General features: G+C 46.2%; 1 protein-coding gene across 1 annotated transcript in view; it reads left to right on the forward strand.

Annotated features, from left to right (window-relative positions):
* Window positions 1-26262, forward strand: part of DNAH14 (dynein axonemal heavy chain 14) — a gene marked incomplete at its 3' end in the record, with an annotated part of 59190 nt that extends 32928 nt beyond the window's left edge. Inside the window, exons 18-34 of the mRNA XM_014447297.2 lie at window positions 1985-2354; window positions 3459-3649; window positions 4435-4680; window positions 6336-6457; window positions 9058-9229; window positions 10186-10290; window positions 10389-10507; window positions 11660-11734; window positions 14993-15080; window positions 16455-16708; window positions 18228-18459; window positions 19411-19464; window positions 21585-21730; window positions 23874-23942; window positions 24433-24619; window positions 25495-25568; window positions 26151-26262. Coding sequence (XP_014302783.2) covers window positions 1985-2354; window positions 3459-3649; window positions 4435-4680; window positions 6336-6457; window positions 9058-9229; window positions 10186-10290; window positions 10389-10507; window positions 11660-11734; window positions 14993-15080; window positions 16455-16708; window positions 18228-18459; window positions 19411-19464; window positions 21585-21730; window positions 23874-23942; window positions 24433-24619; window positions 25495-25568; window positions 26151-26262 — 2616 coding nt within the window. The remainder of the gene's footprint in view (window positions 1-1984; window positions 2355-3458; window positions 3650-4434; window positions 4681-6335; window positions 6458-9057; window positions 9230-10185; window positions 10291-10388; window positions 10508-11659; window positions 11735-14992; window positions 15081-16454; window positions 16709-18227; window positions 18460-19410; window positions 19465-21584; window positions 21731-23873; window positions 23943-24432; window positions 24620-25494; window positions 25569-26150) is intronic.
* Window positions 26263-26275: the final 13 nt, after the last annotated feature.

Consider the following 26275-nt stretch of genomic DNA (forward strand, 5'->3'; position numbering starts at 1 on the left):
CTGCATGCCCACCAGCAGTGAATTTTGTACGGCCCTCGAATGATGTTACCAACATCCAGATGGCCCTGGGCAGAAGAAAGGTTCCCCACCCCTGGTCTAGGCCCAGTGGTAATGGTAGTTCCAGCTTCACTTACCACGAGAAGCAAACTGTCAGACACCGAACATTCACTGAGCCTTTACTAGCCAGTAACTGTCCTAGGGGGTCCTGGAAGGAAAAAATAGTCGACTCACTGCTGATTCGGTGGCACTTCAAATGAGCATCTTCTCCCTCAGTCTGCCTTCACTGTGTCCTCTCAGATTCCTCAGTAGCTGCTCTTGGGGTCTGTCCAGGGTTTGTAGCTGTTTTATTGGGAGAGACGGGGTGGGGCCTGTGGATGCCCAGATCTGACTTCCATTGTATAACCTTTCAAACTATTTCATGTACATACTGTTGACTGCGGTCATTCTTGGAGGATCTCTGTTTGAAGCTGCTGGTAGGAGTGGCAAAACTTTGCCTTGACTCCATCTAAGCTAGTAAGATTAGTCCTCCAAGTATTCGCTCCTCTCTCAAGATAACTCATTGATAAATAAGTATTAATGAGTGGGAAATTATGGGAGAAGCTCGCTAAGGAAAACTTTTCTTATATAGGCATCGCGGTTACAGATGATATATTAAGCCTCATCCATTGTCACAGATATATGGTTTATCAATTTTATAGAACTCACTGTTACAGTGTCCTCAGTGTTGATTTGATGACCACACTCCCTGTAACACAGTATTATATGCAGTCCCATGGGTTGGATTTTTCAAAAGAATAAGATGATAGGATCCAGATGAATTTGTTCTTTTAGGAACGTTTTAATAAAGAACTCCCACCTGCCTTTGATGGTGCGGGGTTCTCTGAGGTATACACAGCCTAAACCTTAATCTTAAGAAGTTGTTCATTTAGTAAGGAAAATCAGAGCAAACTTTTACTCACATCTTTCTCTCTTTGGATGTCATTGTTGCAAATGCCCACAATGTCCTGGGTAAGGATAAAACTCTCACACGAGGCAACACGTGACAAGCGTCATAAAAGTAAGGCACCCTTTTCCAGGGTCAGGAAGCGGGAATGCGGGCCACACCCGGCACCGCCGCTTACCATCTGACGACAGGAAGATTATTTACAACCTCAGAAGTTCTTTGAAAAATTATACAAACTAGTAACTGTCTTTGAAGATGGTTGTGTGGATTTAGTAAGGAAGGTAACATGTTGCCACCACGCCTGAAATAGAGAAGATACACAGGAAATTATAGATCTGATGGTAATAATAATCATGACAATGGCCCTAACCGGTTTGGCTCAGTGGCTAGAGCAGTGGTTCTCAACCTTCCTAATGCCGCGACCCTTTAATACAGTTCCTCATGTTGTGGTGACCTCCAACCATAAACTTATTTTCGTTGCTACTTCATAACTGTAATTTTGCTGCTGTTATGAATCGTCATGTAAATATCTGATATGCAGGATGTATTTTCATTGTTACAAATTGAACATCATTAAAGCATAGTGATTAATCACAAAAACAATGTATAATTATATATGTGTTTTCCGATGGTCTTAGGCGACCCCCAAAGGGGCCCCGACCCACAGGTTGAGAACCTCTGGGCTGGAGCGTTGGCCTGTGGACTGAAGGGTCCCAGGTTCGATTCTGGTCAAGGGCGTGTACCTTGGTTGCGGGCACGTCCCCAGTGGGGAGTGTGCAGGAGGCAGCTGATCGATGCTTCTCTCTCATTGATGTTTCTAACTCTCTATCCCTCTCCCTTCCTCTCTGTAAAAAATCAATAAGATAGATTAAAAAAATAATGACAATGAATCGTAACCAACACAAGGAATTACACGCTAAAGGTAATCTCCCCAGATGGTGGTTGCACATGACATTGGGCTGCGTGCTGAGACGCGGTCCGTGAGCGTGGCCACCTTCCGAGCGCTGTGACCTCTTGGCGTGTGTCCCTGCTCTTTTCCAGGTGAAGACGCCTGTTCTGTTACACATGGGGACCCCGGCGTCCACCGCGATGGAAATGGTCCAGGCCTTCTCCCAGGAAGCCGCCACCCTCGCCAACAAGGTCCAGATCTGCGCCAACTACCAGGAGTCGATCAGCGAGGCCCCGTCGCACCTGCACCCCCTGAACGTGGAGGAGCTCACCCAGGCGGTGGCGGCCGAGATCTCCGACATCGACTATGAGCTGACCTTGAGGAAGATCCTGTGGGAGGCGCAGGAGGAGTGGCGAGCGCTCTTCCAGGAGTGGAGGGCCAGCACCCTTCAGGACATTGACATAGAGTCGGTGCAGAGCAACGTGTCCAAGTGGCTGAGCCTGATCTTGGTCCTGGAAAAAGGTAAACGCGTCCTCCCCGTGGTGGCCCGCCCAGAGTTACATACAAGACGCCCCCTGGGTCAGCAGGGTCACCCTCTCTCTCCCAGTCCCCACGACCTGACCGCTCACGGCTGGAGAGACGGCCCAGGGCGCAGGTGGGATTATTTCCTGAAGCAAAAGAAAAGAGATGGAGACTTGGGCCCCAAATTTGCTTAACGTCATGAATAACAGTTTGCGTCTCCTTTTTAAAAAAATACATTTTTTATTGATTTTTTACAGAGAGGAAGGGAGAGGGATAGAGAGTTAGAAACATCGATGAGAAACATCGATCAGCTGCCTCTTGCACGCCCCCTACTGGGGATATGCCCACAACCCAGGTACATGCCCTTGGCCGGAATCGAACCTGGGACCCTTGCAGTCCACAGGCCAGTGCTCTAGCCACTGAGCCACACTGGCCAGGGCCCCTCCCTGTTCTTTTTAAGGGGCAGTAAAAAAAAAAGTTCTAAGGGTTGAACCTGCACCTGCACAGGTTTGAGTCTTGTGTCTCAGTGCTGTCAGTGCCATGGCAAAGCTTTCACCGACATTTCAGTGTTCAAGTATCTTCCTTATGAAAAAATAGTGACTCTGTTTTTCCCCGTGATGTTGTTCCCTACTGAGCAGAATTTAAAAGCCCCAAACCTTAACAGTCTCTTTTTAAAAATATATATTTATTGATTTCGGAGAGGCAGGGAGAGGGAGAGAGATGGAAACATCAATGATGTGCCCTTCACCAGGAAGCGAACCATGGCTTCTTGGCTCGTAGGTCGATGCTCAACCACTGAGCCACACCGGCTGGACCCTATTATAGTCTTTTGAATGCCAACGTGTGCCTGTCTGTCTGTCTGTCTGTCTGTCTTGTCAGTGACACTCGGAACCCTGTAGCAGCTTTCCTAGCATCAAATGCCATCAGGTGACTTGGTTCTCTGATCAGCAGTGCCATATCTCTTTACTCCATAGTTCAGTCTTACGGGAGGATGATAGTCATCAAACTCACTGTTTTAGTGCAGACGGATAACTGATCAACGCGGTCTGGTTTCAAACATACAGTGAGCATGTCATCAGCCCACCGACCCATTGCTGTTCACAGACCTACCCCAGAACAACATGGTAGCGTACCTGAAGCAGTCGGTGACCAGCTTTAAGCAAGAGCTGCCCATCATCATCGCCCTGGGGAACCCCTGTCTCAAGCCCCGGCACTGGGAGGCCTTCCAGGAGATCATTGGGAAGTCCATCACCCTGGATAGAAACTGTACCATAGAGAGCCTTCTCGTGCTCAAGGTAAGCGAGGGGAGTCCGGAATAAAACAAAAACGGGTGAAATGCCACCGGGGCTCATTTTAAGCGAGCAAATACATCTACAGCAGTGGTTCCCAAACTTATTTGGCCTGCCGCCCCCTTTCCAGAAAAAATATCACTCAGCGCCCCCTGGAAATTAATTTTTTTTTTAATTTTAATAGCAATTAAACAGAAAGATATATGTACTAATGTTTCTACCTTTTTCGTAAAATATAGTAAAGAAAGGTGTACATTAGAAACACTGAAGTTTGAAATTATGAAGCTATTTCTTGAACTCAGAATAGAAAGGTAATACAAAAAAAGTTAAAACAAATGCACCTGTGGCCATCACCGCCCCCCTGGATCGCTGCATTGCTGCAGGGCCCACCAGGGGGGGGGAGCCCCCCCTTTTGGGAATCCCTGATCTAAGGGGATGAGGGGGCCAAAAAAGGGGGGATTTCTGGTTGCAGGTTTTTCTATTTTTGCGCCTGGCTTACAATAAGCTCCATGGATGTTTCGTGATTCAGTGTTGACAGTCTCTAATGAAATCAATCACCAGTATTTTATACCTATAATCTACTAACTGATTTGCTGTAATGAGGAAATGGGGGGGAGGGGGCGCGTCACAAAGGTCCCGCCACGCAGCCTGTGGTTGGGATGGAACCCGAGCGCATCCGACCTTCACTGTTTCCGCTGTCCCCGTCACGTGTTCGCAGCGGTCTTCCATTTTTGATGTATCCGGAATGATCTGCTGCGCTGACAACTAAAAAACGTGAATTTCCCTCCCAGATGTGTCAGTATGAAAAGGAAATCAATGAAATCTCCACCTCGGCCACGCACGAAGCTGCTCTGGAAAAGCTGCTGTTTAAGATCATCGACCTTTGGAAGACGACCCCTTTGCACTTGGTCCTTCATCACACGGAGACGGACGAGATCCTCATCATTTCGTCTCTGGATGACTTGCTGGCCCAGTTGGAGGAGTCTCAGATCATGCTCGCCACCGTGAAAGGGTCCTCGTATAGCGAGCCCATTAAGGTAGGTGGTGGGGCCCAGGGGACCTGCTGTCATTGTCCACCCTCTTGTTGATCACTTCACATTTTTGCCATCTGGGAGCTTTGGATTTGAATAATGCATTGAAATACTTACACCAAACTGGATTGAATAGCGGATAAAAGACTAAAAAAAATAACTTTTTATGGAAACGTTCGCTGTTCATGAGGAATTGTCAGAACGTCTCATTTGGGCAGACGAGGTGAATTTAGGCAAGATGCAAACAGGAGCCCGCAAGCCGGGGCGTTCCCAGCAATGCCACTGCCACTGCCAATGCCCACAGGCCCCCCCCCGTGCCCGTGCCCGGACCATTGCCCTGTCGTCTGTGTGCTGGAGAGGAATACCTCATTTTAATTCCCTGTGTTATTTCTCTTTTTTAAAAAAAATACGTATTTTTATTGATTTCAGAGAGGAAGGGAGAAGGGGAGAGAGAGAAACATCAGTGATGGGAGAGAATCATTGATCGGCTGCCTCCTGCACGCCCCCTAGTGGGGATCGAGCCTGCAACCCAGCATGTGCTCTTGACTGGAATCAAACCTGGGACCCTTCAGTCCACAGGCCGACGCTCTATCCACTGAGCCAAACCGGCTATTGCCATCCTGGCTTTATGCTCGTGTGTTCCTGCAGTTATTTCTGCACCAAACAGCAGCCTCCACATCTATTCTAGTGTAAGTTGAAATGAAACCACAGAGCTTGTATTTGGTGTTCTCTGATAGTCCTTCCTGGACAGCCTCCATCCAACAACATAGATGAGAATCATTTAAACTTCAGGAAACTCTACAAGATGTGTAACAATATAGAAATATTTACTAGTAAAATTAATTATAGATAGTGTGAGAGAAATATCTATTCAACAGATGCAATTCATAGTATTTGCAGACATACAAACATTTAGGGAAAATGTCAATTGGACCTCAGAGAAAAACACTAAGTGAATTAACCCCCCCCCAAAAAAAAGTTAAATCACATAAACTGTTCTCTAACCATGTGCAGTAAAATAAAAACTGAACAGTAGAAAAGTTGCAAAAAATAGACAACAACCAAATCACTCACAAAAAATGGAAGTTTAAAAGAAACTAGAAGAATATATAGGAAATGTAATCAAATTTTTAATTGAAAATGAGCAAGAAGGAGAGAATTATAAATCAAACCTTTGACAGCTGGCGAGAGCCCTAAAAAAGGAATAGTTAGAGCACTAAATGCCTTTATTACTAATGGAAGTTTTCTGATATTAAAAGAATGAAGAAAACTTACAAGCATGTGTACAAAACTTCTGTAAAACACAGGTTAAAAAAAAGCAAGCCACAGAACAATGTATATAATATGATTGCATTTATGTAAATTATTAAAGACGTTATATGTGTATGTACATCTGTGCAACAATGTTTAAAGAAAGGAATGAAAGCATATACATACCAAAAAATATTTGTATATTGCATAATGAATAAGACAGAAAATTGAATGAGTAGGACACCTCACACCTCCCCAATACTAAATATAATGAGACTTATATTCATGTCCAGACCCTCCAGGCATTACTTCCTGTATGTCAGTGACTAATAATCAGTTTTGTGTTCAGTTTCTATTCTATGAATCTTACAAGTAATTTTCCATTTAGATTTTGGTTTCTGTCCTTGTAGGGTCTTGTGGATAAATGGGACCAAAAGTTGACTCTCTTCTCATACACCCTGGAGGAGTGGGTGAACTGTCAAAGATCTTGGCTTTACCTTGAACCAGTCTTCAATTCTTTGGAGGTAAAAAGGTAAAAACTTGAAATATGCCACATACGGGCACAAAAAAATCATCGTGGATAATTTATTCTCTGTGATTCTGGAGAAACCATTTCTTCAATGAACACTCTCGCTGCCAAATGATTATTATATTTTTTCCTTCGTAGAAAATGGAAAATATCATTTTTTAAAGCCTTATTTCTCTGTTATTGATAGGGAGCTATTAAGGACAAGAAAGAAATGTCAGATGCATCATTATAATCTCCAAGCTATAATATCTGTCTCTATTAGTGTGGTTCTTTAAAAAACATTTTTATTGATTTCAGAGAGGAAGGGAGAGGAAGAGAAAGAAGCATCAGTGATGAGAAGGAATCATTGATCGGCTGCCTCCTGCACACCCCACACTGGGGCTCGAACCTGCAACCTGGGCATGTGCCCTGACCGGGAATTGAACAGTGACCTCCAGGTTTATAGGTTGACGCTCAACCACTGAGCCGCACTGGCCGGGCTATTAGTGTGGTTTTGATGTAAACAGTAAGCGTGTTTTTTAGTAGCATTCATACATAAATGATAATTTCTTACTCTGGACCACGTGAAAGAATAAAGGACCTAGACAAGTGGTTCTCAACCTTGGCTGCACATTAGAATCACCTGGGGATCTTTTTAAAATCCTGATTTCTGGGCCTCATCCTCTGGAAATTCTGTTTCTTTGTTTTGGGGTGAGGCCACAACATTAGTAACAAAGAAACAGAATTTCTGGAGGATGAGGCCCAGAAATCAGGATTTTAAAAAGATTCCCAGGTGATTCTAATGTGCAGCCAAGGTTGAGAACCACTGACCTAGACAACGTTGAAAATTTTACCATCTCTTTCTATTCTTAGCATTGGAATTAATTGGTCTCTTTGTAGCTGATTGGTCTTAAGGGTGCTTAAGTTGAGACATATGTATTATCGAGGCAGAATTTAAACAGTGGACATCACACAAGCTAGTCTAGGGGCCATTCTGAAATAAGGTAGAAAGTGATGAGGTGTATGTTTATAAGGCATATTAGAGCAAATGATAGAAAACCTTGAATATCAGGTGAAGTATTTTGAGCTTTATTTTAGATGCATGGGGGAGCTCCTAGGGGTTAACAAAAGAGAAATGTTTAGATGCATTACTTCGTAGGAAACAGTATCCCTTTTTGTTGTATGCATATAGTTCTTACCATATGAATGCTTTAGACCAGTGATGGCGAACCTTTTGAGCTCGGCGTGTCAGCATTTTGAAAAACCCTAACTGAACTCTGGTGCCGTGTCACATATAGAAATTTTTTGATCTTTGCAACCATAGTAAAACAAAGATTTATATTTTTGATATTTATCTTATATATTTAAATGCCATTTGACAAAAATCAACCAAAAAAATGAGTTCGCGTGTCACCTCTGACACGCGTGTCACAGGTTCGCCATCGCTGCTTTAGACTCTATTCACCTACATTTATTCTCAAAGTGCTCTGAGGAGGTGAAACCACATAACTAAGGGGAATGTCCTTTATGGCCACGACAACTTAGTGCCTGAAATGCAAACCTCAATGCTACCTTTTACGAAACATTTCTTTTCTTTTTTTAAAAATATTTTATTGATTTTTCACAGAGAAGAAGGGAGAGGGACAGAGAGTAGAAACATCGATGAGAGAGATCGATCAGCTGCCTCCTGCACGCCCCCCACTGGGGATGTGCCCGCAACCAAGGTACATGCCCTTGACCGGAATCGAACCTGGGACCCTTGAGTCCGCAGGCCGGCGCTCTATCCACTGAGCCAAACAGGTTCGGCGAAACATTTCTTAACGAGAGGGAAGACTCCTAGGTAAGGGATTTCGGAATATCACCAAGTTGTTCTTTGACAGGTTTGGCTAGCAGGCTGAAAACAGGGCTTCTGATTAAAGGCCCCTTTGCCATGGCTGTAAAGAACAGAAAAAGTGGGTCTGGAATAGACCCGCCTTCGACTCACGGAGAAAGATGATGGGCCGATGCGCTATCCACTGAGCAAGACCGGCCAGGGCCGAATTTTCGTAGCCCTTTGTTTTATTCCAGACCCTCCGACAGAAATCACTCCCACACACTCTATGTAGAACTTTTTTTAAAAATATATTTTATTGATTTTTTACAGAGAGGAAGGGAGAGAGATAGAGAGTTAGAAACATCGATGAGAGAGAAACATCGATCAGCTGCCTCCTGCACATCTCCTACGGGGGATGTGCTCGCAACCCAGGTACATGCCCTTGACAGGAATCGAACCTGGGACCTTTCAGTCCGCAGGCCGACGCTCTATCCACTGAGCCAAACCGGTTTCGGCTCTATGTAGAACTTTTATATCTCAAGCTTATACCCCTCGTTAAGCCTGATCTTGTGAAATGACGGCTGGATAGCCAATCTATGGTAGTATTTCCTACCATGTACGCCACTAGTACACAACAGACACTAAAAAAAAACCACACAAACAAACTTTAGTTAATGCTCGATCAGCAAAAATATAACGGAGCACAACATTTTGTAAATTGAACACTGTTGGGTGGCAGGTGCACTGAGCTGGCAGATTTTCATGATCATTTCTTCAAAAAATAAAACGATTCCCAATTTTCTTTGTGCAGGCAGCTCCCAGCAGAATCGGAACTCTTCTCTCAGGTGATGGACATGTGGAAGGAGATCATGTTAAAAATCCAAAACAAGCTGAACGCCTTGGGAATAGCCATCTCCACGGGCGTCCTGGGGATCCTGAGAAACTGTAACGTCTCTCTCGAACGGATAAAGAAAAGTCTGGAGGTAAGGCGGCCGAGGCCCTAGGGTGCAGAACCGTTCAGCTCACACCCTGCCACGTAACACCCCACGTGGCCCCACCCCGGGGCAGGTTTTCGTTGTTGCTCTAGCTTCCCAACGGTATTTCCAACGCTCACCATCTGTTGGGCTCATGCAAACACTAGAGAGAGCCCCAGCTGGTGTGGCTCAGTGGATAGAGCGTTGGCCTACGGACTGAAGGGTCCCAGGTTTGATTCCGGTCAAGGGCACATGCCTGGGTTGCAGGCTCCATCCCCAGTCGGGGGCGTGCAGGAGGCAGCCAGTCAATGATTCTCTCTCATCATTGATGTTTCTATCTCTTTCTCTCTCCCTCTCCTTTCCTCTCTGAAATCAATACAAATATATTTAAAAAAAACGAACAGTAGAGAGCAGTGGTGGCGAACCTTTGGAGCTCGGCGTGTCAGCATTTTGAAAAACCCTAACTTAACTCTGGTGCCGTGTCACATACAGAAATGTTTTGATCTTTGCAACCATAGTAAAACAAAGACTTATATTTTTGATATTTATTTTATATATTTAAATGCCATTTAACAAAGAAGAATCAACCAAAAAAAGTGAGTTCGCGTGTCACCTCTGGGCACGTGTGTCATAGGTTCGCCATCACTGGTCTAGAGAAAGGGAAGAGACGTGCATGGACCAATCTAAATGATCTTCAGCAAAGTCTCACATTTTTAAGTGCCTGCCTGCACGCGCCCCAATCAGGGCCCTGGCCGGGGAGGAGCCTGCAACTGAGGATATATGCCCTTGACCGGAATCGAACCCGGGACCCTTCCGTCCGCAGGCCGACGCTCTATCCACTTAGCCACACTGGCCAGGGCACCTGTGGTTTTAACATTGTGGCTTCTGTGTGCCCATGGAGGCCCAACTCGATTCGTATCCTGATGACACATATTCTGAATTGCACTTCTTTTGGTTCTGGACAGGACTACCTTGAAGTTAAAAGGATGATTTTCCCAAGATTCTACTTCCTTAGCAACGAGGAACTTCTCGCGATCCTGGCGGGGAGCAGGGACCCCGAGTCTGTCCAGGTGAGACCACTGTCCTCTGCTCCGCAGCGTTATCCCCAAAAGCCACGGGGCGGGGGGGGGGGGGGGGGTGGTGATGCTCGCTTGTTTCTGGGCCACAGCCCCACCTGGTGAAATGCTTTGAGAAAAATAAGCAGCTGCTGATCTGGAAGCAGGAGGTCGGCCCTCCCACCGTGATCATGCTCATCTCCAACGAAGGAGAAGCCCTGTTACTGCCCAAGTAGGACCTTTACGTTGCAAAACCTCCGCTTGGCGATTTCTGATGGATCGTAGAAGTTGGCTAAGCAAACTACTTCTTTTAAAAAAAACGCATACTGCCCTCATTGGTTTGGCTCAGTGGATAGAGCGTCAGCCTGCGGACTGAAGGGTCCCGGGTTTGATTCCAGTCAAGGGCACATGCCTGGGTTGCAGGCTTGATCCCCAGTCGGGGACATGCAGGAGGCAGCCAATCCATGATTCTCTCTCATCATTGATGTTTCTATCTCTCTTTCCCTTTCCCTTTCTCTCAGAAATCAATAAAGATATATTACAAAAATAATAAAATAAATACATACATACATACATACTTTTTATTGATTACAGAGAGAGGGAGAGAGAGAGAAACATCAACGATGAGAAAAACCATTGATCGGCTGCCTCCTGCACGCGCCCTACTGGGGATCGAGCCCACAACCCCGGCCTGTGCCCTGACCGGGAACCAAACCGTGACCTCCTGGTTCGTAGGTCAATGCTCAACCACTGAGCCACGCTGGCCAGGCAGCAAACTATTTCTTCGAAGATAATATGCTTGTCTGGAATTTTACCCTTCCATGTCTATATGGAGTAACAGGATCCTGAAAACCAACGCGAGATGTTATTAGTTGAATACAGGCCGTAAGGGAACTCGCTTGGGGTTGTTGGTGCTGCCCCTTCTGATTCTCCTTCCGTCGCACTGGTCCAGTCTGCCAGCCGTGGCCTGGGGCTCCTGGTGTGTGTGGTTTGAAAGCATGCTGTGCCCCAGTCTTGTCATCCACCAAAACCCCTCACTGGCCCCTGATCTAGGCTTAGTGTTTCAAAGATCCAGCGAGGAATCCAAAATTGCTTTGTAATATAACCTATCTATTTTGAAAATTCGTATTTAACGGGACTGTTCATTTTGCAAATTTATGGTGTTGATGTCAGAATTTCCTAAAGCTAAGTGACATGTTTTGGGTTTTGTTTGTTTTTTTGCATAGTTTCCCAAATTAAGGTCTAGAAAAATAAAAGCTGTTACAGAATTAGAGTCCTTTGGCCTGTGAGTGGTATGAGTAGAGAAGACTTAGTCTACAAGCTTATCACAGGAATGAAACAGGAGTAAAGGTAACCCTCCACATGGTTATTTCTTAAATTACAGGAAAATTCGTGTAAGAAATGCTGTGGAACAGTGGCTGGAAAACGTAGAGAAGAGCATGTTTGACGTGCTAAAAAAGTAAGTACAATGGTCAGATCCTAATATATGTGTGTGTGTGTGTGTGGATATTTATATATATATATATATATATATATATATATATATATATATATAGAGAGAGAGAGAGAGAGAGAGAGAGAGAGAGAGAGAGAGACTTGGTTAATTATCTCCTAATCTAAGTGGGAACTAGACAGAGAAATGCATGAAGTGAAATCTATTGGGTCATGTTGATAAGCGTCAGCTTGAGGGTGTGACCACGGACAGCATCGGTATTTGTGTACTTTGAGATTCTTAAGGGTCTGAACACTGGCCGGATTGGCTGCTTCCCTGAGACCTGGTGCCCAGGAGGCCTCCGGGAACAGCCCCTTCACTTCTGTGCGTCTCTGTCCCATTTCTGCTCCCTGGCATCGTTTACTTGGTCTAGTCTTTTTTTAAATGTGTTTTTATTACTGATTTCAGAGAGAGGAAGGCAGAGGGAGAGAGAGAAACATCAATGATGAGAGAGAATCACTGACCAGCCGCCTCCTGCACGCCACCCCCCACCCCCCACACTGAGGATCGAGCCTGTAACCCAGCACGTGCCCTGACCGGGAATCGAACCGTGACCTCCTGGTTCATGGGTCGACGCTCAACCACTGAGCCACACCGGCTGGGCTACTTGGTTTAGTCTTTTTAATGTTCTCCTTTCTATAGTTGAATCTGTCATTGCAATCTGTGTAGAATAAAGGCAGAGCCTCAGTGTGTGCGCATCTAAATTGGACTAGAACAGTCTTTCTACATTTCTAGCTCTTTACTGTTGGTTATGGGAAAGCCACTGGTTCTGAAGTTTTAACACGTTGCGGACCGGTAGTTTCATTGCTAGCTTTACCCAGTGGCCGGATAAGTCTCTATTGGACGAGGTCAAAAAACGTTTTACATAAATGTTAAAGGCACGCTTTACAATTAAATACCCATTGCATTTTGAAGTTATGTATGACGTGCTCTTACAAGCTAATATCTTTTTAAAGTATGATATTTTGTAAAACACTGTGTACTATGGAGCGAGAATTCTCGTGATCCGTCCACAGGGTGTTAATATCGATATTTATTAATATTATGCCAACACCACCACAGGCTTTCCAGAGGAGAGCAGGTTACCATTTACCTGCAGAAATAACCACTGGGCTTTCCTTTGCTCCACTTCTGACCCCTGGTGATGTGTGAGGACCAGGTCTCATTCCACGTGAGGGAGGAGGGTGCTTCTTTCTGTAGGCAGGGAACCCCCAAAATGCATCTGGGCATTTGAGAGACATGCAGATTTCCAATGGCTGGTTAGACAATCTTATCCTTCGCTAATGAGGATAGTTCTCTCTCTGTCTTTACAGTTTTTTTTTAAAAATGTCCTTTCCTTTCGATGTTGTCTAGGGTGACAAATCTTGTACAGTGTTGAAAAGCACAGATGCCAGTGAGCAGAAACTGTTGCTTCTAGTTTTATTGGGAAAGCTGCTCGCGATTCGCCTTCAGTTACGATGCTCAGGTTTCTGGAAACTGCGTCTTATCACCGTCTCTAATCATTAAAGATGTTCGGCCGAAACCGGTTTGGGTCAGTGGATAGAGCGTCGGCCTGCGGACTCAAGGGTCCCGGGTTCGATTCCGGTCAAGGGCATGTACCTGGGTTGCGGGCGCATCCCCAGTGAGGAGTGTGCAGGAGGCGGCTGATCGATGTTTCTCTCTCATCGATGTTTCTAACTCTCTATCTCTCTCCTTTCCTCTCTGTAAAAAATCAATAAAATATATTTTAAAAAATAAATAAATAAAGATGTTCAGCTGCCCTAAATGACTTCTGTGACTCTACTGAGAAACTCAAATGCAGTTTCATCTTTAATTTGTGGATATCAGGAATTACATGCATACATTTCCTTAGGGTGAACTTTTCTTGATATTCTTATTCCCTTTTGGGTCTACTTACTTTCATAGGCAACTATACAATCATGTCCTACTTCTTCCGTGCATTTGCCAATTTCTTTCTCTTTCTAACACCTGTTATATCTTTTGCTGTGTTGTTACATGCAAACCTTCTTAGTAGAGTGTGTACCTTCAGTCAGCACCTCGGTGTCGGCACCAGTTAATATTTTTTATTACATGCTATTTGTTGAATAGCTTGTCACAGCTGTTTCCATGATCAGAAGACGTTCGTATCACAATGTTATTTTGAACATTTCTGTCTCGTGTTGTTGTTCCGTGAATCAAGTATAAAAATGGATTTTGATTTTTTGCTTTTACTTGGTTTTACTTTTATTCACATCAGAGTGTTTGCTGTCCGTTCTGGTCGGTCGGGACGCCCCAAGGTCACCCTCTGCCCCTGCTCGGTCTTGTGTGTACTTGGCCGCCAGTGCCCTTGGGTGGTACGGCCTCGATTCCTCTCCTCGTGCGTCCACTAGCGTGGAGGCAAACATGAGGCTCCCCCCCGTGCCTCCCTAGTTTGGGCAAAATCTATGTCCCTTTTACCGAAAGCCACAGCTTGGGACAGGTGGTGCCTCTCTCCGGTGTCTCCAGCCCTCACCAGGTTCCAGCGACTTCATCCCCTTCCGCCGTTGGGCCTGAGGGCGGTAACATGGCCCCTGCTGCTAGACCCGGTGTCCACCATCCCTGCGGGTCCCCTAACCCTGCCCTCACCCCCGAGGGTCCCTTTATTTTTATTTTTTTAAAATATTTTATTGATTTTTTATAGAGAAGAAGGGAGAGGGACAGAGAGTTAGAAACATCGATGAGAGAGATCGATCAGCTGCCTCCTGCACGCCCCCTACTGGGGATGTGCCCGCAACCCAGGTACATGCCCTTGACAGGAATCGAACCCGGGACCTTTCAGTCCGCAGGCCGACGCTCTATCCACTGAGCCAAACCGGTTCGGCCCCGAGGGTCCCTTTAAACTCTCTTCCAGAGACCCTTTCAATGTGCCGTGTCCTGCCATTTCTTTAGATTTATTTTGATCACCCTCACACTTGGACTCCCGTCTGCCATGGTACGGTGTGATTTCCAATGGGGCTTTGGGTTTGTCCCCATTGGAAACGTGCAGATGATGCTAACGAGGAATTTAAGGGATATGAAGTAGGCACGAATCAAGGCTCTCTGGGTGCTATTTGGACCCGTACATGTACCTAAAATTGGAACAAAACAAAACAAAAAAATCGGAGTTCCTGGAGGAAATTCCTCCTGTGATCTTGTCCTGTTTGCTCACTGACTGGCCGCGATCAATGACCAGGTGTAAGTAATGGAAATACATTTTTCTGTTGACAGGTTTGTGAAGGAAGGGATCGAGGAATGGAGCCGCCAGCAATTTTCCAGCTGGGTGGTGTCTCACCCAGGACAAGTGGTGCTCACCGTGGTAAGTCAGCGCTGCATCCATCTTCAGGGAGGGCCTGGGGGCCACACCGCCAGGGAAGCACAGAGGTGGGGATGAGCCATCAGGCAGGGCACGCGTGTACGTCACTGACCCTGAAATGCATCTGGAAATAAGATATACAGATGGATGGACAGATGGACAGATAGGTGATAAAGCAAACACCCGCACAGCAAACCGTTAACTGTAGAACGCAGCTGGTGGGCGTTTGGAATTCATCTTATAATCCCTTTAAGTTTTCCAGTTTAAACCTTTCACAGTAAAATCTTTTTTAAATATATTTTTTATTGATTTCAGAGAGAGAGGGAGAGGGAGAGAGAGAAAGAAACATCAGTGATGAGAGAGAATCATTGATTGGCTGCCTCCTGCACACCCCCTGCTGGAGATCGAGCCCACAACCCAGGCATGTGCCCTTGACTGGAATTGAACCTGGGACCCTTCAGTCTGCAGGCTGATGCTCTATCCACTGAGCCAAACCAGCGAGGGCTCATAGTAAAATCTTGAATAAAAATAGGCCCTGCACTATCTTCCTAGGGACACCACACTCTTGTGCTCCCTCCGTTTTCTACCGCTGTCATGAAAAAGTCACTGCAAACTTAGTTGCTTAAAACAACACCCTTCATTATCTGACAGTTTTAGAAGGTCAGGACGTCTCCCTGGGCTCCGATCGGGGTGTCAGCAGGGCTGCGGTCCTCTCTGGAGGCCCAGGGGAGCCCCACTTCTTGTCTTTTCCAGCTTTGGGGGCCCCGGCCTTCATGTTCAAGGCTAGCGATGCTGCATGTCTCTGACCATTCTTCTGTAGTCCAGTCTCCCTCCGCCAACAGGCAGATAAAGGTCTCCAGTTTTAAGGATACATGGATGGCATTGGATCCACTCGAGTAACTTACCAGCCTCTTGACATATCCCCCGCCATTAACTTCTAGTCAATCTGACATTAACCTAGTAGCCGCCATAAAATAGCTCTAGTGTGTATGGGAAGAGTCAGTGATTACAGACGACATGTGATAGAAATAGTACTTCTGAGTTCAACTGAGGAAACACCACTAGTTTCATCTTGGAAGGTTGCTGTCGTTATTACTTAACCTGGTGGTTAAGGATACATTTAGAAAGTATAAATATTGGTGATAAGTATACTTCCATTTATTAATGACTGAGTCCCCCCCCACACACACACACACACAAGCATTAATCAAAATTCAATCTTTAACTCTCACATACATACAAAGGAGTAAGCTCTCTCTTTTACTCACATGCAAATGCCCTCATCCATACACACACGCCACACATAGATGTGAACACATTTGCTTTCATCTGTAGAATTGATGCTTCCGTTACCATGTTGACATTTTACCTTTGCAGAGCCAGATCATATTTTACAACGATTGCACCAGAAGTTTCATGAGTCCTGATCCGAGAGAAGGGCTGGAAAAGGCCCACGCGGACCTGATACAGCACTTAGAGCAGATCGCAGAGCTGGTGGTGCAGGACACGAGCAACGCGCGGACGAAAGTGGTCCTGGGGGCATTGATCACCCTCTACGTTCACTGCAAAGACATAGTGAGCGATTTGCTGCTTAAAAATATCTTCAGCGCCGAGGATTTCGAGTGGACAAGGTAGGTAGAGCTCAACTGGAACCCTACATGAAATCATTTCTCACATACCCACCGCTTGGTAAATTAACTCTGTACCCCAAACTTTGTCAGACCTGAATTTTAATTTTCTGGAAGAATCCATATTGCCAAAATGTCCATACTACCCACAGCAATCTATACATTCAATTCAATCCCTATCAAAATTCCAATGGTATTTTTCACAGAAATGGGAACGGGGGGTGGGGGGGAGGGCGCAGAAATCCTGAAATTTGTATGGAACCACAAAAGACCACCAGTAGCCAAACCCGTTTTAAGAAAAAAGCACCAAGTTGGAGGCATCACAGTTCCCGGTTTCAAACTACATCACAAAGCTGTCGTAATCAGAACAGTATGCTATTGGCATCAAAACAGACACATGGATCAATGGGACAGAATAAAGAGTCCAGAAATAAACCTACACACGTGGACAGTCTACAACAAAAGAGCCAATAATATGTCTCTTCAATAAATGGTGTTGGGAAAACGGAAAGGCCATATGCAAAGAATGAAACGGACCACTGTCTTATAAACAAGAATTAATGCAAAATGAACGAAAGACTTGAATGGAAGACTTGAAACCATAAAATCCCTAGAAGACAACATGGGTGGTAAGCTTCTTGACATCAGTCTTGGCGATCTGACTCCAAAAGCAAAGGCAAATATATTGTTATTGATGGCAGAGAGGAAGGGAGAGGGAGAGAGAGACACACATCAATGATGAGAGGGAATCATTGATCGGCTGCCTCCTGCACGCCCCACACTGAGGCTTGAACCTGCAACCTGGGCAGGTGCCCTGACCAGGAATCGAACCATGACCTCCTGGTTCATAGGTTGACGCTCAACCACTGAACCACGCCGGCCGGGCAAGATACAGTTTTTAAAAATAATTAGGACAAATGGCATTTCTCTCAACTACATTCACATAAGGATGTTACAATTAACAATGTCTTGAGCCACATTCTCATTTGAAACCATAATAAGCTTCATAGGGCTGATACTTCTAGAAATCCTCCGTTTATCTGACATCATACCAGGCAGCATGATGCAGCAAGGCCATTTTTCCTCCCGGGACGAAGATTCATGTGTATAGTCTTCTGAGTTCTCATTTCAGTGGCTGATACAGTCATTATGAATTTTCCATCACTTTTCATTTAATGCAGGGGTCCTCAAACTTTTTAAACAGGGGGCCAGTTCACTGTCCCTCAGACCGTGGGAGGGCCAGACTATAGTTTAAAAAAAAACTATGAACAAATTCCTATGCACACTGCACATATCTTATTTTGAAGTAAAAAAACAAAACGGGAACAAATACAATATTTGTATTAGCATGTGGCCCACGGGCCGTAGTTTGAGGACCCCTGATTTAATCTTGTGATTTCTGTTTTCAACCAGTATTTTATTTTTAATCTTGATTATGTTTCCGCATTTGGAAAAAAAAAAACAACACAAACTAAAAGCAATTTTGCCCCGATAACGTGAGCTTTGAAAATGTTGTTTTCAGACATCTGCAGTATAAATGGAACGAAAAACAGATGTTGTGCTACGTCTCCCAAGGCGATGCCAGGTTCACGTACGGCTACGAGTACTTGGGCTGCACCCCGAGGCTGGTCGTCACGCCTCTCACCAACAGATGCTGGCTGACTCTCACCGGGGCGCTGCACCTGAACATGGGGGGCTGCCCCTCGGGCCCCAACGGCACGGGAAAAACGGAGAGTGTCAAAGACCTGGCCAAAGTAAGTGGTTCTGCATCCAGAATGGCACCTTCCTTTGAGTCCTAAACTTGAACGGCACCGGACGTGGACACCATCTCTGTGAAGAGGTTCTTAACCGTTTGACGAGCCCATTCGGTTGTTCAGACCACGCAGCGGTTCATTTCCGAGCGGCTGTTCTGTGTGGGGAGCTGGGCGCTCACTAAGTCCACGTGTGCTCCGCATCTGCTTGGAAAGCCGTTGGACCAACGGCTGACATGCGAATGGTGGTTGTATTCCCCTTTTCCCTGCTTGTAGGGGCGATCCATTCATTTTGAGCCCCGTACACAGATTTTTGCCTAGTCTTGGTGGTGTGTGTGTGTGTGTGTGTGTGTGTGTGTGTGAGAGAGAGAGAGAGAGAGAGAGAGAGAGAGAGAGAGAGAGAGAGAGAGGCACAGGCACAAGAGACACCTGATAAAGGCGGTTATGTCACTGGAATGCTGTTTCCTTAGTTTATATTTGTTGGTGTGTTTATTTATTTATTTTTTAAATATATTTTATTGATTTTTTACAGAGAGGAAGGGGGAGAGAGAGAGAGAGTCAGAAACATCGATGAGAGAGAAACATCTGATCAGCTGCTTCCTGCACACCTCCCACTGGGGATGTGCCCGCAACCCAGGTACATGCCCTTGACCGGAATCGAACCCGGGACCTTTCAGTCCGCAGGCCGACGCTCTATCCACTGAGCCAAACCAGTTTCGGCTTGTTGGTGTGTTTAAAAAATGACCTTAATGCTCCACGTGCTAATCGAGCTGTAATGGCATATGAGCATTTCTGCTCAGTTCAGTTTTGTGAGTTTTAAAATTTGGTGTGTAACTAATCTTTAATCGCAAAAGTTTTCGCAAAAGAAGACATTCATTACTCCGGCAGTTTTAACCTTAGTTATTTTGTGTCATTGTTTAAGAACTATATTAAAATAATATTTTTGTTTCGCAGTCCTTAGGTAAACACTGTGTTGTCTTCAACTGCTTTGAGGATCTGGATTATAAGGTAAAGCTTATATACTCAGGTAAAAACATTATGCAGATGAAAGAAATAATTCCTTGGGGATTGAAAGAACAAGAAAAATGTCTTAGAGATGTATTAAGTATTAATAGAACTATATATGCTATTAATAATTTAATAGAATAGAAACTTAGAATGCAATATAAACTTAAAACATTATACAGTTTGCCTTTATTCAACTGAACTACTTCTTAAGATTGTGTTTTTCAAACTTTTTGATGGAGATATTTCCAAACAAAATCTAATATGGAATATAAATATAAATATAACAAATTAAGAGTACTGATCTACTCATATAAATTTTTTTTATGTGTTCTAATCCTATACATTAACTTACTGAAAAGGTAAATTGTTAAGAACAACGAGGCAATTCTAATGAACACAAAACTTTGAATCAGAGTTTATATGGATGATTACAACTTTCTATCAGCCCGTTTGTTTTGCTTGCACATTATCTAAGACATATCTCAGAATCTGGGATATTTATTAAAAGTTTACGTGCCTGTCGCAAATTTACTCGGAGCTGTAAAACATGTTATCGTGGTATGTCGAGTCCCAGCCTTTTACGTTCGATTGCTGTCATTTATTTGCAGTTCAAAGCACGTCACCTCTGAGATCCTGCATTTCCAGTCTGTGCTCACTCCGCTTATAAAAAAAAATCAGTAAATAAGCTGATTGAGTGATTATGGAGACTCGTACCAAGTAGAGTGCACCTTCTAGTGGGGCCCAGAGGACTAGGGGGGGGTGAGCTGCTGAGCAAACCTTCAGGGGGAGCCAAGAAATTTAGTAATCAAGATAAATAATAGTTTAATGCAGTCGTTTTAAGAATGAAAATTAATATCCACCACACCCCCCCCCCATGATAAACCCAGTATCAGGCATTTAAAGACAGTTCTGATTCCTACAGTGGGAGGAGGGGAGCGACTTCGGTATCCTGGGCCTGAGCCGCTCCCTCGGGCTCCCTCATCCCCTCTTCCCCCCTCACCCCCTCTCCCTCCCTCTCTCTAACACCTGGCAGAAGCTCCCCAAGGGCCCCAGATGCTGTTTGGTCTGACCATGGTTCTGTCTTGTCTTGTTTAGCTGCCAGCACTTACAGATCAATAGATGTCGATCCCAGAACACCGGCCATCTGGCCGCCCTGGGCTGGCGCCATCACAGGTGGCACAAGCTGAGTGGCAGCGGGCGCTTTAGCTGGGCCCCCCCACTCTGGCCTGTTCACTGGCCCCCCTCCCCCAGCAGCAGCCCACCCTTAGCCCTGAGTCTTGTCCTAACCGAGGAAAGGAGCCCCTTCCTTCAGGCACTCGGCCACCGTCTGCAGGAAAACTGTCCCAAAGACCTTACAGGGGAGCAGGGCTCTGTCTGGAACAGTGATGGCGAACCTATGACACGACTTCATTTTTTTTGGTTGATTTTTCTTTGTTAAATGGCATTTAAATATATAAAATAAATATCAAAAATATAAACCTTTGTTTTACTATGGTTGCAAAGATCAAAAAATTTCTATATGTGACACGGCACCAGAGTTCAGTTAGGGTTTTTGGAAATGCTGACACGCCGAGCTCAGAAGGTTCGCCATCACTGGTCTGGAACGAGGCCCTGGGAGCCCGGGCTGTGCAGTGAGGGCCGCCGTGGCCCCGCCTCGAGGGTCCCGGTCAGCATCAGAGTTGGCTACGGCGTGTTTAGGCTTCAGAGACGGGGCAGGTGACTTGCCCAACAGTTGGCAGACTTAGGCTTCACACAAAAAGCCTGCATCAGGGAGGACTTGCAGATGGTGTTTGCTTGGTTTGCGTGAATGGGAAGAAGATGCAAAAATGAATATCCTACCCCTGACCGGTTTGGCTCAGTGGATAGAGCGTCGGTCTGCGGACTGAAGGGTCCCAGGTTCGATTCCGGTCAAGGGCATGTACCTTGGTTGCGGGCACATCCCCAGCAGGGGGTATGCAAGAGGCGGCTGATCGATGTTTCTCTCATTGATGTTTCTAACTCTCTATCCTTCTCCCTTCCTCTCTGTAAAAAATCAATAAAATATATTTTTTAAAAAATGAATATCCTAGTGAAAATGTTCACCTGCGTAGTAATTGTCAATAATCTTTTTTTTTTTTAAGATAATGGGAAGATTCTTCTTCGGACTAGTTCAGTCAGGAGCGTGGTTTTGTTTCGATGAATTCAATCAGATTGATGTGGAAATCCACTCCGTCATTGCTTCCCTGATCCAAACAATTAAGGCGGCTAAAGACAGCTACTCCGTCAGGTACCTGCCCCGTGGACTGCACGTACGGTCCACGCTTACTGTTACTATTGTGAAATGTTTTCTTCCACGGATAGTGTTGGGTGTGGGCAGGCCACGTACCCATCATGTGTCTTTAGCTTGGCAGATAACGTGAAAAAGTATTGGAGTGGAAATTTTCTCAACGCCTTTTCATCTTATCACAGCGGTTCTCAACCTTCTGGCCCTTTAAATACAGTTCCTCAAGTTGTGACCCAACCATAAAATTATTTTCGTTGCTACTTCGTCACTGTCATGTTGCTACTGTGATGAATCGTAGTGTAAATATCTGATATGCAGGATGGTCTTAGGCGACCCCTGTGAAAGGGTCGTTCGACCGCCAAAGGGGTCATGACGCTGTCTTATCATGTTTCATTTGAAGAAACCCAAGTTTCTTTTCCCCCGTGTAATTCTACATCTTTTTACAAAGCCAATTCTGCTGGCCACACAGCCGAGCCCCCTCTTACTCCGTAACTCTGGGTTAATATATTTGAATGGAAAAGTCTTGTAACAGTGATATCTGTACATTAGATTGCTGATGCTTCCTAATCCAAACGAAAGTGGTTTCCTCTCCAGGTACATTCAGGAACTTGCATGATTCCCTTGGTGGGCACAGCTGGGGTGTGTGGGTTTAAAACTCCTCTGACAATCTAACATTTCTCACGCGAGCTAGGGGACATCCGCTTCCAACTTGACTTCCCAGGGATTCCTTCAAACTACGAGAGCAGTGATGGTGAACCTTTTGAGCTTGGCGTGTCAGCATTTTGAAAAACCCTAACTTAACTCTGGTGCCGTGTCACATATAGAAATTTTTTGATCTTTGCAACCATAGTAAAACAAAGGTTTATATTTTTGATATTTATTTTATATATTTAAATGCCATTTAACAAAGAAAAGTCAACCCAAAAAATGAGTTCGCGTGTCACCTCTGACACACGTGTCATAGGTTCGTCATCACTGTGCTAGAGCCACTGTCACGCGGCCTCACACGTCTGTGGATAGAAGTGGGGGCCACGGTGACCCACGTTGCACCCCTTCCTCACCACAGCCCAGCCTCGCTGGGTCTTCCTCAGCTGTGTCCGGGGAGTCCTCGGGCTTTGTCCCCCTGGGGTCCCCTTCCCTGTCGTGACCACCCTCGTTGGTATCGGCTGCTCATGAAATCACCAGATGATTTCTCTCTGTGTCTCCACTGTCGTCCCCGCGACAGAACCCTCATGTCTGTGCGAAGGGTCCGCCTCAGTGACCCCAAAGTTACTAAATTGGGCAGCAGGGGGCGGGCTGTGCTCCCCGCTAACACAGGAACTCGATGCCATGGCCACTCTGGGGTCTGCGGCGCCCTCTGGGCGGCGCTCTGGGCCCCAGGTCACCCCAGGTTCTTTTCCCTGTAACTCAGTTCAGTCATGTGGGTACCTTCCCGCCACAGGCCCCCCAAAACTCCTCAGCTTCTGACGTGAGCAAAGAAGCCAGGGTCCCAGCGGGGCTCACAGTTGTGGCTTCAGACGAGCCTCTCATTTCTCCTCTGACCATTGTTTCTTCCCACGAGGCTCTGTTTGGGTTTTAATGGAACAGCCCGAGGCAGGTTCCAAACTCAGGTTTTAGGGTTTTTTGGTTTTTGTTTTGTTCGTTTTTTTATGTGTTTTTTTTTTATTTCAGAGAGGAAGGGAGAGGGAGAGAGAGAGAGAGAAGCATCAATGATGAGAGAGAATCATCGATTGGCTGCCTCTTGCACGCCCCCCCACTGGGGATGGAGCCTGCAACCCAGGCATGTGCCCTTGACAGGACTCGAACCCGGGACCCTTCAGTCCACAGGCCGATGCTCTTCCACTGAGTAAAAGCAGCTTAGGGCTATTTGTTTTTTAATATATTTGTATTGATTTCAGAGAGGAAGGGAGAGAGAGAGAGAAACATCCATGATGAAAGGGAATCATGGATCGGCTGCCTCCCGCACGCCCCCCACTGGGGATCGAGCCTGTAACCAAGGTACGTGCTCTTGACAGGAATCGAACCGAGACCTCCTGGTTCATAGGTCGGCGCTCAACCCCTGAGCCACGCCGGCCGGGCGCGGTTGTGGTCTTCACATACTTGGGCCTAGAGCTCTCTTCGTGATGCCTGCTGTCATGTCCTGTAGGTTTGAACTGGAAGGAAAGAAGATTCGTATCAACCTGTCGTGTGCAGTGTTCATCACCGTGAATTACGGGTAAGCGTCAGCGCATGTGTCGCAGGCGTGGGCCCACCTCCTGAGGTCTAGCCATCGGGGGACCCTACATGGTCCGGCACCGAGTGGCTGCCATTCCAGGGTGCTTCCCAGCAATGGCGTTTCCCCTCCACGGGCAGCCAGGCGGCGAGGAAAGGGTCGGCAGTGTGGTGCAAAGCTGGGGAGAGGAGCAGAAGGAAGGAGAAGGCAGTGGTTGCCAGCGGTGGAGGCCGCAGGGTCGGTCAGTCTCTGCTCCTGGAAGGTGATGGTGATGGTGTGGGTGACTGTGGGAGGAGGCCCAGGGAGACATGAGCATAAAGGAGGAAGCTCTGTGAGATGGAAAGTCGGACAGGAACTACCTCCTAAGCTTGTTCTCCGATAAAGATCGCATAGATCGCCAGTGGGATTCTTGGGGGGAAGTTACATCATGTGGCGACGCGTGTGGAAACCCAAAAAGGGGTGTTTCATGCCCCTGTTTCTCTTGCCCTCTCAGGAACAAGGGACACGTGGGTCTCCCCAATACCTTAAAGTCCCTCTTCCGCCCGGTGGCCATGGTGGCGCCCCATTACGAAATGATCGCCGAGATCAGCCTGTTGGCGGTCGGCTTCCAGTCTGCAAAGTCGCTGTCCAGGAAGCTGGTGAACCTGTACGGACTGGCCAGCACGCAGCTCTCCCAGCAGGTAACGCACGCACGCTTTCCTCGCGGGAAGCTGATGAGGCAACGCTTGTCTGGTGGGGGTCCAGGGCGGGAGGGGGGGAGGGGGAGGGGGAGACCTGGGGACGGGGCGGCGCTAGAATTCCCGTCGGCACCTCGAGTCCACGCCCCAGCAGGGATGGGAGGCGGTGTGTCAGGTCGGCCAAGGTTCCAGACCTTCCCTCCCAGATCTGGGGAGAGTGACTGAGTGTCTGCTATTTTATTTTATTTCATTTCATTTATTATTTTTTAATTTTATTTATTTTTATTTTGTTACTTTATTTTAAATTTTGTTTATTTTTACTTTGTTATTTTATTTTTAATTTTGTTTATTTTTATTTTGTTATTTTATTTCATTTATATTTATATTTATTTATTCATTCATTCATTCCTCATCCAAGGTTATTTTTCCATTGATTTTTAGAGAGTGGAAGAGAGAGGGAAAGACAGAGAGAATTATCGATGTGAGATAAACACATTGATTGGCTGCCTCCCGCACACGCCCCGACCAGGGCTGGGGATCGAGCCTGTAACCGAGGCACCTGCCCTTGACCAGAACCGAACCCGGGACCCTTCAGTCGGCGGGCTAGCGCTCTATCCACTGAGGCACACCGGCCAGGGCTCAGTCCCATGTTTAGGACCTTGAATACTTGTGCACTGTCCTTTGAGAAGGAGACGTTTAGGAGCACCCGTTTGGGGGAGAAGCGAGAGCCTCAGAAGCAAAGTGGAGCTCACATCACCGTTTCTCTTCACAGCAGCGATGATCAGCCACTTAACTGTGTGCTCTTTGCATTCTTATTACCAACTTCTTTCATTTTCCTTCCAAAACTGCAATCATTCCAATATTTTCGTGTTTGATAGGATCATTATAATTTTGGCCTGAGGGCCCTGAAGACAATTATAATAATGGCAGGAAAGAAGCGGAAGCTTAAAAGGTCAGTTGCATTTGGAATTGTTAGGTCCCTGGGAATGACACAGCGCCGGGCAGATAACCGGGGTGGGACCATTCTCTACCGTAAAGCACGATCTTTTCCGGGAAAAGATGTGGAAAAGGGGTCAGGTTACTCCCTAGGACCCCAGCCGTGAAGCCTGGAACGCTGTCGCTCTCCTAGAGACGTTTAATATAATCGTTATGTTATTTTCCATCGGCTGTTCATTAGCCGGAATTCATTTCTGTTATTTGCAGCTACAAAAACACACACACACACACACACACACAAATAAACAAAAACAACAACAATCCTCTACGATTGTTGCAGCGCCCATCCCTGAATCGGTGACTGTGAATGACATGACCCTGACTTTGCCGAGAAGTCAGAGCCCATCCCTGGAGCTGGGACCAGATAAACCCCATGCCGACCGCAGAGCTGGTCGGCCGGCCGCGAGGGACAGGCGGGGAGGAGGTGGGGGCGGCCACCGCCCCACGGGGACTCGAATGGTCTTGCCCGACAGCAGCGCACGCTCGCTCACGCGTTCTTCCTGTTCGTTTTCTGTCCTTCAAGCAACACCGGCGACAGCCTCTCTGAAGCCGAGGAGACGCTGATCGTCATCGAAGCCGTGCGAGAAGCCAGTCTGCCCACCTGCACCGCCAGCGACGTCCTTTTTTTTGAGAACATCATCCGAGATACTTCCCCGAAGCCAC

Source organism: Myotis lucifugus, unplaced genomic scaffold, assembly GCF_000147115.1.
Source record: "Myotis lucifugus unplaced genomic scaffold, Myoluc2.0 scaffold_635, whole genome shotgun sequence".
Classification (NCBI taxonomy): domain Eukaryota; kingdom Metazoa; phylum Chordata; class Mammalia; order Chiroptera; family Vespertilionidae; genus Myotis; species Myotis lucifugus.